The 13,195-nt window shown below is 37.1% G+C and overlaps 1 protein-coding gene across 4 annotated transcripts in view; it reads right to left on the reverse strand.

Annotated features, from left to right (window-relative positions):
* ULK2 (unc-51 like autophagy activating kinase 2) overlaps positions 1–13,195 on the reverse strand; it is an 87,194-nt gene that overhangs the window by 15,067 nt on the left and 58,932 nt on the right. For all 4 annotated transcript variants that reach the window (XM_070482297.1, XM_070482296.1, XM_044746171.2 and 1 more), the window contains exons 17-20: positions 12,810–12,890; positions 10,869–11,155; positions 9,630–9,817; positions 9,119–9,222 (exon numbers count right to left, since the gene is read on the reverse strand). In XM_070482297.1, coding sequence (XP_070338398.1) covers positions 9,119–9,222; positions 9,630–9,817; positions 10,869–11,155; positions 12,810–12,890 — 660 coding nt within the window. The remainder of the gene's footprint in view (positions 1–9,118; positions 9,223–9,629; positions 9,818–10,868; positions 11,156–12,809; positions 12,891–13,195) is intronic.

Raw genomic sequence — 13,195 nt, forward strand, 5'->3', positions numbered from 1 at the left:
TTCTCACGCCCAGCTCTAGCTTAACAGTGCACAGGATTTCCCCAGGGGGTGGAGGAGGCAGAGAACAGAGAATTCTAAAACTCCCTCCAAGGCAACTGACCTTATTTGAAGCAGATCATGGGGAAAGTTCACGCCTAAGGGCATTGTCAAAAACAATGAAGATTTTGGTGGCAAGCAAGTAAGAGGAGGCTGTTAGTTCCAAGAGAGCAACAAGCTACAAAGAGACCATCCAGAAGTTTAAAAGAGAGAACCAGGGAAAGAGACAGCTAAGAAGAGCCCTACTATGTGCACAGATCAATGGAAAATTGAAAGCCCAGAAATAAAACCACACATCTATGGACAGCTTATCTTTGACAAAGGAGCTGAGGGCATACAATGGAGAAAAGAAAGTCTTTTCAAAAATGGTGCTGGGAAAACTGGAAAGCCACATGTAAAAGAATGAAGATTGACCATTCTTTTTCACCATTCACCAAAATAAACTCAAAATGGATCAAAGACCTAAAGGTGAGACCTGAAACCATAAGGCTTCTGGAAGAAAACGTAGGCAGTACACTCTTTGACATCAGTATTACAAGGATCTTTTCGGATACTATGCCCTCTCAGAGAAGGGAAACAATAGAAAGGATAAACAAATGGGACTTCATCAGACTAAAGAGCTTCTTCAAAGCAAAGGAAAACAGGATTGAAACAAAAAAACAACCCACTAACTGGGAAAAAATATTTGCAAGTCATATATCTGACAAAGGCTTAATATCCATAATATATGAAGAACTCTCACAACTCAACAACAAAAAGCAAACAACCCAATCAAAAAATGGGCTGGAGACATGAACAGACATTTCTCCAAAGAAGATATACGGATGGCCAATGGGCACACGAAAAGATGCTCATCATCGCTGATCATCAGGGAAATGCAAATCAAAACTACACTAAGATATCACCTTACACCCATTAGAATGACAAAAATATCTAAAACTAATAGTAAGAAATGTTGGAGAGGTTGTGGAGAAAAAGGAACCTTCATACACTGCTGGTGGGAATGCAAACTGGTGCAGCCACTATGGAAAACAGTATGGAGATTCCTCAAAAAATTAAAAATAGAACTACCATACGATCCAGCCATCCCACTACTGGGTATTTATCCAAAGAGCTTGAAGTCAGCAATCCCAAAAGTCCTATGCACCCCAATGTTCATTGCAGCATTATTTACAATAGCCAAGACATGGAAGCAATCTAAGTGGCCATCAACAGACAAATGGATAAAGAAGATGTGGTACATATATACAATGGAATACTACTCAGCTGCAAAACAGAACAAAATCATTCCATTTGCAATAACATGGATGGCCCTTGAGCGAATTATGTTAAGTGAAATAAGCCAGCTAGAGAAGGATAATCTGTGTATGACTCCACTCATATGAGGAATTTAAAATTATGAACTAAGAACAGTTTAGTGGATACCAGGGGAAAGGTGGGGTGGGAGGTGGGCACAAAGGGTGAAGTGGTGCACCTACAACACGAATGACAAACATTAATGTACAAAACTGAAATTTCACAAGATTGTAACCTATCATTAACTCAATAAAAAAAAATGTTAAAAAAAAAAAAAAAAAAAAGAAGAGCCCTACTATGAATACCAGATCAGGCTCAAAGAAGACTGGCTTCAAAGACTACTTCTGCAAAAGGGACAGAATTTAATTAGACAAGACTGTGGAACAATTTTTGCCTCAATAATTTATTCTCAAAAACGATAGAGCAATCAGCTGGCAATTAGTGGAAGAGACCAGCCAGGTGTGATACCAATAGAGACAGAGAGCCTGAGAGGTCAGAGAAAGAGTCAAAGAGAGTCCTGTTAAAACCACTGTCATCCCAGGGTAACTGGACACATGCCCTAGCCTGTGCCCACTGAGGAATGACAGTAGAAGCTTCACATTACAGCGCAAATAGCCACCAGTGAAATAGTCCAGCCAAGACCAAACCAATAAGTCAAAAACAACAAGCCAAGGGTTAGGGAACAAGAGGGATCAGCATCCAGAATTGCTACAAAAATATTACATATCTACATTCTTACATACATACTTGTCCCACTTCCATCAAAAATTTATGACACATGCAAATAAAAAGTAAAGAGTGGCCATACACAGAAAGAAAAGCAGGCAACAGAAACTGCCCTTGAGAGGGCTCAAATGTCAACATTAGCAAAGACCTAGACCTCAAAGCAACTATTTTAAACATGTTCAAATAACTAAAGGAAACCATACTTGAAGAAGTAAAGGAAAGCATGGTGACAAAGTCTCATTAAATACAAAATATCAATAAAGAAAAAAATTATAAAAAAGAACCAGATGGGAATATTAAGAGTTAAGAAGAACAGTAACTGAAATGAAAAATTCACTACAGAGCTCAACAGCAGATTTGAAGTGGCAAAATAAAGACTCCATAAACTTGAAGATAAATCCATAGAGTTTATGCATGCAACCTGGAGAGAGAACAGAGAACAAAGCAAAATGAACAGAGCCTCAGAGAAATGTGAGATACCATTAAATCTACCTATACATGCCAGAAGCTCAACGAACTCAAAGTAAGAGAAACTCAAAGAGATCCAGACCCGGAAACATCACAGTCAAACAGCAAAAGCCAAAGACTAAGAGAAAATCTTGAGAGCAAGACAAAAATGACTTTTCACATACAAAGGAGCCCAGTAAGATTAACGGCTAACTTACGATCAGGCTAGTAGGCAGTGGGATGACATATTTAAAGTGCTGAAAGAAAAAACTGTCAACCAAGAATCTTATATCAAGCAAAACTCTTTCAAAAAAGAAGGCAAAATAAAGACATTCCTAAATAAGCAAAAGCTGAGAGAATTCATTACTAGTAGACCTAATTGATTACAGGAAATACCAAGAAAAGTTCAACAAGCCAAAAGCAACCGACCCCAGATGGTAATTCCAATCTACATGGGGGAAGAAAAGAGTGCTGATAAAAGTAATTATGTAAATATAAAACATAGTATAATTGCATATTTCCTAACCATTCTTCTCTTAACTGACTTAAAAAGCAACTGTATAAAACAATGTGTTTATAACTGTATTGCTGGGCTTATAAAAGATACAGAAATGCAGTATATTTGATAATGACAGCACAAAGGAGGCAAGTGGGGGCAAAGTTGTATTGGAATAAGGAAGTGACACTAGGTGTAACTCGAATCCACAAAAACAAATTAAGAGAAAAGGAAGTGGTAAATAAAATAACGGTTAATATATCTATAAATAAGTACTTGATTCCCTTTCTTACCTCAGCTTCTTTAAAAGACAAAATTATAAAAGTAATAATTATAATAACGTGCCACTGGGTTTCTAACATATAGAGAATATGTATAATAATATTAGCACTAAAAAGGGGAGGGAATAGAGCTTTACAGGAGTACTGCATTTACATTTCACTGTAAATCTGAAGTACATTATGATAACTTAATATGTATACTGTAAGCAAGCAGCAAGCAAATAACTTTAAAAATTAAAAACATCATTAAAGGAACAAAGAGTTACACTAGAAAATATTCACTTAATGCAAAAGCAGTAAAGGAAGAATGGAGAAACAAAAAAGACAACATATATAGAAAACAAAAAGTAAAATGCACATATAAATCCAACTATATCAATAATAACATTAAATGTGAACAGATTAAACAATCCAATCAAAAGGTAGAGATTGTTAGACTAGATTAAATAAACAAGACCCAACCATATGCCTTGTACAGAAGACATACTTTAGATTAAAAAATACAAATAGGTTGGGCCAGCCCCAGAGGCCTAGTGGTCAAGTTCAGAGCACTCTGCTTCAGCAGCCTGGGTTCAGTTTCCAGGTTTGGACCTACACTCCTCTGTTAGCAGCCATGGTGTGCTGGTGGCCCACATACTAAAAAATAGAGGAAGACTGGCACAGATGTTAGCTCAGGGCGAATCTTCCTCACCAAAAAAAAAACGGAGATTGAAAAAAAAGGATGGGAAATGATAGATGATACAAATAGCTACCATAAGAAAGCTATAGAGGTTATATTAATATCAGACAAAATAGACTTTAAAACAAAAATTTGTTACTATAAATAAGGAAATTTTATAATTTTAAAAGTATCATTTCATCAGAAAGATATAATAATTATAACTATATAAGTACCTAACAACAAAATCCCAAAATGCATGAAGCAAAAGGACAGACTGAAGGCAGTAATAGACAATTCAACAATAATAGCTGAAGAATTCAATTCCCTACTTTCAATAATGATAGAACAAGTAAGCAGAATACTATCAAGGAAATATAAACCAACTAGACCTAAGAGACATCTATAGAACACTATATCAAACTGCACCAGAATACATTCTTCTCAAGCACAGTAAGACCATATTTTAGGCCACAAAACAATCCTTAATACATTTTAAATGACTGAAATTCAGCAAAGTATGTTCTCCAACCAAAAGAGAATAAAATTAAAATCAATAACAGAAGGACATTCAGTGGACTCACAATTATGTGGAAATCAAACAACACACTCCCAAATAACCAGTGGTCAAAGACAAAATCACAAAGAAAATTAGAAAATAAAGATAAATGAAAATGACAACACAATGTACCAAAACTTATGGCATGTAGATAAGCAGTGCTTAGAGGGAAATCTATAGCTTTAAATGCATCTATTAAAAAAGAAGAAATATGTCAAGTCAGGAAACTAACCTACCTTAACAAACTAGAAAAAGAAGAGCAAGCAGCAGGAAGAGAATAATGAATGAAATAGAGAATAGGAAAAGTAGAGAAAAATCAACAAAATCAAAAGTTGGTTCCCTGAAAAGAACAAAATTCACAAGCCTTTAGCTAGACTGACTAAGGAAAAAGAAAAGACTCAAATATTAAAATCAGAAATGGGAGGGCTGGCCCCATGGCTGAGCGGTTAAGTTCGTGCACTCCGCTTCGGCAGCCCAGGATTTTGCTGGTTCATATCCTGGGTGTGGACATGGCACCACTCATCAAGCCATGCTAAGGCAGTGTCCCACATAGCACAACCAGAAGGATCTACAACTAGAATATACAACTATGTACTGGGGGGCTTTGGGGAGAAGAACAAGAAGAAAAAGAAAGACTGGTAACGCATGTTAGCTCAGGTGCCAATCTTTAAAAAAAAAAAGAAAAGAAAAAAGAAATGAAAGAGTGGATATCACCACTGAATTTAGAGAAAGAAAAAGGAGTTTAAGGGAATACTATGAACAGCTAAATGCCAACAAATGAGATAACTTCGATGAAGTTGACTCAAGAAGAATTTAAAAATCTGAATAGATCTGTAACAAGAGAGTAAACTAGTAATCAAAACCTTCTCACAAAAAAAAGCCCAGGCTCAGACAGCTTGACAGGTCAATTCTACCAAACATTTAGACATACCAATTCTTCACAAACTCTTCCAAAAATCTGAAGAAGCGTGAACACTTCTCAGTTCACTCTATGAGGCCAGTCTTACCAAGATATCAAAACCAGACAAAGACATCACAAGAAAACTATAGACTAATAACTCTCATGACTATAGATGCAAACATCTCCCAGAAATATTAGCAATCTGATTCTGGCAACATATAAAAAGGATTATACAAAATAAGCAGATGAGATTCATCCCTCGACTGCAAAGTTAAACACGCAAAAATCAATTAATGTAACAAGTAACACTCAATACACTAGGAATAGAAGTGAATTTCCTGACCTAATAAAGAGCATCTATGAAAAACCTACAACTAACATCATACTTAACAGTCAAAGATTGAATGCTTCCCCCTAAGATCAGGAACAAGAAAAGGATGCCTGCTCTCACCTCTTCTATTCAACATTGTATCAAAGGTTCTAGCCAGGGTAACTGAGTGGAAAAAAAGAAATAAAAAGCATCAGATTGGAAAGAAAGAACTAAAACCACCTCTATTCACAGATGGCATGATCTTGTATATAGAAAATCCTAAGTAATCCACTAAAAAACTATTTGAACTAATAAACAAAATCAGCAAGGTTGCATGGTACAAGATCAATATATAAAAATCAACTGTATTTCTTATACCCCGGCAATAAACAATCTGAAAATGACATTAAGAAAACAATTCCATTTAAAATAGCATCAAAAATAATGAAATACTTAGAAATAAATTTAATAAAAGAAGTGGAAAACTTGTATTCGGAAAAACTAGGAAGGAGTGAAAATCTAAATAAATGGAAAGAAATCTCATGTTTATAGATCAGGAGATTTAATAAGATGGCAACACTCCCCAAATTGATCTATGGATTTAATGAAATACTTACCAAAATCATAACTGATCTGCTGAGACTGACAAGATGAATGCTAAAATTCATAATGGAAATTTAAGAACCCAGAATAACCAAAACAATCTTGTAAAAGAACAAAAGTGGAGGACTCCCATTTCTTGGTTTCAAATCTTACTAAAAAGCTACAATAATCAAGGCAGTATGGTACCAGCATAAAAACAGACATATAGATCAATGAAATAGAATTAAGAGTCCAGAAATAAACATATTATGGTCAACTGATTTTTTTACAAGACTGGCAAAAAAATTCAATGGGGGAAAGAATAGTCTTTTCAATAAATGGTATTGGGACAACTGAACATCCACACACAAAAGAATGAAGTTGGACCCCTACATTGCATCATCCACAAGAATTCATCAAAGCAGATCACAGAACTAAATGTAAGAGCTAAGCTATAACACACTTAGAAGAAAATATAGTTAGGTTCAGATGTTATTTAAACAAGGCTATCTAGGGAAACTCAAAGAGAACAAGGGGAGACAAAAACAAGGACACCAGAGAAAAGGTTAGCCTCTGACACCTACAGCTACAGTAAACACTAAAAACAGCCTCTTAGCCAGATAAACAAAAAAACTCACAGTATTTAACTCAATTTCTTTTATCCAGTGCATCCTGTCTAGCTTTCAACAAAAAATTAAAAACCAAGCTAAAAATAATTTGAAGAGACAGAGCAAGAATCACCACCAGACTAAAATATAACACAGATATTGAAATTACCCAACCATAAATTTAAAATAACTATGATTAATAAGCTAAGGGCTCTAATGGAAAAAGTAAACAACGTGTAAGAGCAGACGGGTAACACAAGCAGAGAGATGGAAACTCTAAGAAAGAATCAAAAGGGAATACTATAAATCAAAACCACTGAAACAGAAATGAAATGCATTTAATGAGCTCATTGGTAGACCAGACATGGGTTGAGAAGAGAATTACTTAGTTTGAAGATATGTCAATAGGAACTTCCAAAACTGAAAAGCAAAGAGAAAGAAGAATTAAAAAACAACAAAAACAGAATATCCAAGAACTGTGGAACACTTACCTTATACAAAGGTATAACATATGCATAATGGGAATATCAGAAGGAGAAGAAAGAGAGGAACAGAAGAAATAACTGAAGTAGTAATAACCGAGAATTTTCCAAAATTAATGACAGAACCAAACCACAGATCCAGGAAGCTCAGAAAACACCAAGCAGGAAGAATACCAAAAATTCTACACCTAGCTATATTCAAACTGCAGAGAATCAAAGACAAAAAAAATCTTGAAAGAAGCCAAAGAAAAAAACATCCCACCTCTAGAGAAATAAGAGTAAGAATTACATCAGACCTCTTCAGAAACCATGCACGTAAGAAGACAGTGGAGTAAAACAGTAAGTCCTACAGTATTCCCTTTGGATTAGAAACCATGTTCAATAAGATATTTGCTGTTCCAGATATTTCCTTCTTTGGACGTTCACAGGAGAGTCAATTAAAAAATTATAGAGAAAACAAGAACTGAGAGATTATGATAATGACTCTCAAATTTAAGTGTACATAATAGTCATGTGGGAACTTTGTTAAAAATATAGATTCCTAGAATCCATTCCCAAAAAATTTTATTAAAGGGGCTGGCCCCGTGGCCGAGTGGTTAAGTTCGCGCGCTCCGCTGCAGGCGGCCCAGTGTTTCGTTGGTTCGAATCCTGGACACGGACATGGCACTGCTCGTCAGACCACGCTGAGGCAGCATCCCACATACCACAACTAGAAGAACCCACAACGAAGAATATACAACTATGTACCAGGGGGCTTTGGGGAGAAAAAGGAAATAATAAAATCTTTAAAAAAAAAAAAAAAATTTTATTAAAAGTCTGAGTTAGTGTCTGGAATCTGCTCTTTGTTTTTATTTTCTGACAAGCAGTCCAAGTAATCTAGATGTTAGTCTTCTATGGGCACCTAACAGTCCCTGGAACAACTATGAAAGGGCCACAGATCACAGTGACCTATGGTTCCTTATGGGATCTACTTGCTATATAAGAAATGCTCAAGAGCATGTGTATTTAAGCTAACCAGTATTATCCTACTGATAAAAAACAATCTCGATCAGAATTCCTTCTAACTCACAAGCTGAACCAGCCCTTGATTATCAACATACTGAACCAGCCCTCGTCTTGATGGGCTACTGAGAAAGATGAAAATACAGGGACTAGGTGAAGAAATCCGGGTCAGCTGGTTCATGAACAGTCAAAAGAGCAGATAGGTAGAATCATGACGCTCTGCCCCCTTCCCCTCGGCCAAGGACATCCATGTCCTAACCCCTGGAACCTGAGAATAGGCTATGCTGCATGACAAAAGGGAATTAAAGTTGCAGATGGAACTAGGGTTGCTAATCACCTGATTTTAAAATAAAGAAATTATCCTGGATTACCCAGCAGGTCCAATGTAATCACAAGCTCCTTTAAATGTACAATAGAGAGGAGGAAGGTCAGAGTCTAGACTGCTTCATTCCTGGTTTTCAAGATGGAAGGGGACCATGAGTCAAGGAATGAGGCAGACTCTAGAAGGTGGAAAAGGCAAGGAAATACATTCTCCTCTAAAGCCTCCAGAAAGAATGCAATGCTGTCACACCTTGGTTTTAGCCCAGTGAGACTTCTGATCTGCAGAACTGCAAGATAACACATTTGTCTTGTTTTAAAGCACCACGTTCGTGGTCATTTGTTACAGCAGCAATAGGAAACTAAAACACATGCTAACGAACTACCTGCCTAAAAAGAAACCAGATTTTTCTTACCTATATCCATTGGTCGTTCTGTATTTAAACTATCCGTGCTCCCTTGATGTCCACCTAAAGGCGTCTTTACTTGTTGATCTGATAATTTCCCAGTACTGACAGATCTAAAAAGAAGAGTGATGTTAATAATAGAAAAGTATACTTTAAAAAAATCCAGACATTTAAATAATAAGGGTGATTTAAGCCAAGTCATAAAAGGGTTAATGGGAAGTCAGAGAATAAGGAGACAAAAATAGATACCAAACAATTCAAAGTAGAGATAAACTTCAATAACCAAAATAAACAAAAGGCAGAAATAGAATGTTCAGGAAATTCAGGAAGAGCTCTTTATTTACAGAGTTACAGGAAGCATCTATGGTTTTCAGAGATTCTAAATGTATACAGTTCATATCGTTAACCATGTGGCATAAACCAGCTACTAGGCTAATTTGGTCTGGCTGTTTTTGTAATAAAAACATATGTACTGTCACAGTTTTCTTGTTTAAGGCTGGAAGGAACTGGCATCTTTTACCTGCCAAACACTGCCTTGTTCTGCTGCTCAGGCTTCTGCCTCTCACTTCCTTGCACTAAGAGACAATGAGAGCATTCCCGCGGGTCATTCTCATCTTTAGACTGCTCTTCAGAAGGCCCATGACGAGTAACCAAGGCTAGCAGGTTGGAAGATGCTTGCGTTTTAGGGATTTTGAAAGGAGCCGTGGTCTAAAGAAACATGTAAGCTAGTTATTATGATGTAAGCAGCACTCAGAATTGTCAGGCCACGTGGCACAGTAGTCAGAAGCATAGACTTCAGAGTCCATCAGACCTGGATTCAAATACCGGCTCTTCTACTTGCAACCTCTGTAACCTTGGACAGTGCATTTATACTCTCTGAGCCTCAATTTCCTTTTTTCAGGATTAAATGGGATAACGAATATAAAGCATTCGGCAAGTAAAGGACTTACACTGTGCCTGGAGCATACCAAGTGGTCATTTGTTACAGCAGCAACAGGAAACTAATGCACATGCTAACAAATTGCCTGCTAAAAAGAAACCAGATTTTCCATACCTATATCCATAAGTCAATCTGAATTTAAACTGTCTGTGCTACCCTGATGTCCACCTAAAGATGTCTTCATAACTAAATTGTAGCTATTCTCATCATGGATCCTTTCCATAAGGTACTTACTATACCAGTTCATGAGCTACTGTCAAGCGTTCAGCTGCGTTACTCCAGGGTATTACTGCCTCTGCATCCATTTTTTGTGGCCAAGCAGCCTGCAGGGACCTTAAGCTGACACTAGCCCTCATGCAAGCACATGCCCTAGATAGCAGCCCCCACAGCAAAACTAAGTTCCGGATATGACTTCCCCAACAGCCCTGGTGACTGACAGACTCCTCCAGCTCTCAGGGCCTTCCCCCTGTGCCTTTAGATATGATCCCTGTGGAGCTTACCAGAACCCCACTCTTTCAGTTTGAATTGAACAATCTGGCCTTAGCTCAGGAACCCCAAAGCACTCCACCCACGGACCCTAAAAACAGCATGTGCCCCAGGTCCTGTCTCTCTGTCTGAGCTCTGCCTTGACATCCCTGTGTGGCCCCTTGAAGCATGCGGGTACTTCCTCCAGGACATGTGAGTAATAGACTTCTCTGTTTCAACTTGTCCTGTGGTCTGTTGTTGAACCTCTGCTCACCATCCAGCACCCTGCGTTCCACTTAACAAATATTAATTTAACAAAGTTATTACACCTACAAAAGAGTTTAATAAACACACCTTAGTAGGAGAGCCAATAATTGTTGGTAATGGAGTTTTAAAGAACCAGTCAGAACTCCGCGGAGAGGACCCCATGTGCTTGGTGGGAGAGGTCCCAAGGCTGCCAGGCCGACTGGGCTGAGGTGAGTAGCTGTACCCAGCCCCGGCATGGGACGGGCACACGGGGTCAGAGTGCTGCTTTCTAAGCTTCTGCTTGTTCTGGTAGATGTCAGTGAGGGTGGGGGCGCTCTGTAGTCTAGCACCCAACAGGAGAGGCTGTGGGGACTGAGCCTGTGGCACTGGAGAACCTACAAGAAAATGGATGCCATGTCATCCCAGAGTGAAGAAGTACCGGGCGAAAATTTAAGAATTAGGAAGACAATTCTTAAAATGAGAATTCTAATGAACATCTTGTTTTTCATGAGATATTCTACAAGTTGTTTACTTGGCAATAGACTATTTGTTGGCATCCTTTACAAAACAGTGACAAGTCACTGTTGTTGGCATTCTCAAGAGACAGAAGTTGATGATATACGGTATACTATCTGTTTTTATCAGCAGCTATCAAATAACTCAGATTAATGCAAGGTCTATTTGCCACCAAAGACAGCTATACAGTAAATGGCTAAAGTTAATGAAAACAATAAAAATCTGTGCTGAACAAGATGATTTCTACTCTTTATATGAAAACATACTTGGGTATATCAATGAATATTCTAAATCATTCTCACAACAACTAAAAGAACTTTCCAAACTAACCCAGAATGACCCCTCTTCAAAATATATATATAATGTGAGAAAGAAAATTAGAAAGATAATACACCTTTCCTGGATTTTATTTATATATCTAAAAATAACAAGCATTTTAATAAATTTATGTCAACTTCATTAACGAAATTCATTTAAAACCTGAAGTATCCATATTCTCTACAAAGGAAACACTTGTCCATCCAGATATTCTTGCCTCTTAAGGGGACACTATATCAAGAGCCTGGGAGACAGGGTCTTGATATGGTGAACAGTTGGCAACTAAGGGAATTCTCCCACACAAACCTTGTTGCCAACTTAAGGTCCACGAAGCCCTGAGCTCCAGTGACAAATTCTTTGCAGCTTCTTGCAAGCCAGACTACCACCAATAATGTTAAGGACATACAAATCTTCTTAGTGACCTATAACCATCAGCCTTCCAAAAGCAGCACCAATGAGAGCTTTTGCTACCAATCACTCCTGGCTTAATCTCATCCTAAATCTGGTATTTAAGTTTTCAGAACTGGGTTCTGCCACACTTATATATATATGTATATGTATATATTTGTGTGTGTCTGTGTGTGTATATATATATATATGTATACGTATATGGGTGCATGTGTGTGTATATACACACACAAATGAAATTAGTGGCAAAATGTTATGATCTGGAGAAAGTTATCTAAGCTTCATTTTTAAGGAAACACAAAATATGAAAAACTAAACTTAGGAAAGAGTGCTTTTATAAAGTAACACAGGATTCCTTTAACTAGCCAACTCCTCAAATGCACATACACTAAGATTTGACTTATAAAAGTATGATTTACACATATCTTTTCAGATTTATATACATTATATAATAAAGCAAATATATTTCTTTTTTATCTGATGCTAACTGGCAGTTCTTATCAAGAATAGTATTAATCAAAGTAATGAAATCTCATTTTCTAGATTGATTTTTATTATCTGTGTCAATGACCAAACTTTAGCTAAGTTACTTAATTCTTAAGACCTACTTTCATAAAAGAATCATATATCCAAAAGGAGATATCTGATTGGCTATATGAAATGCTAAAATATATTAGACCAAGATTCTAAAAAACAATAGAGAAAATATTTCATATCATTCTGTTCTTTTGATGAGTCTAGAAAAACTTAACTCAAATCCACTTATAACAGGATTAAAAATATTAACATACCAAATGCATCTCCTACCTGACGAGTTTCTACTCCTGGATTCATGGCCCTGAGGATGCCCACAGCAACACTGACTCAACTGCTCAGGAATGGTACCAACTATGAAGAGGGAAATGGGGAAAGGAAGGAGAAAAGATTCAAATCCAATAAAAGATGGAAACAGGCAACACATACACAAAATTGCATAGTACATTATAGTTTAAAAAATCTAATTAGCAAAGATCTAGTTCAGCTAACACTTACCGAGCAACCAATGTGCTGGGTGCTGGGCACACTAAGATCAAAAGTATCGCACAATCTGCCTTCAAACAAGAGTAACTGGAAAGAAAGCCATGTAAACAAATCGATGCCTGTAACAGGTGTGTCTTTAAGACAGAGAAGTACAAAGAGTTTGCACAAAGTGT

Source organism: Equus asinus, chromosome 13 (assembly GCF_041296235.1).
Source record: "Equus asinus isolate D_3611 breed Donkey chromosome 13, EquAss-T2T_v2, whole genome shotgun sequence".
NCBI classification, from domain to species: domain Eukaryota; kingdom Metazoa; phylum Chordata; class Mammalia; order Perissodactyla; family Equidae; genus Equus; species Equus asinus.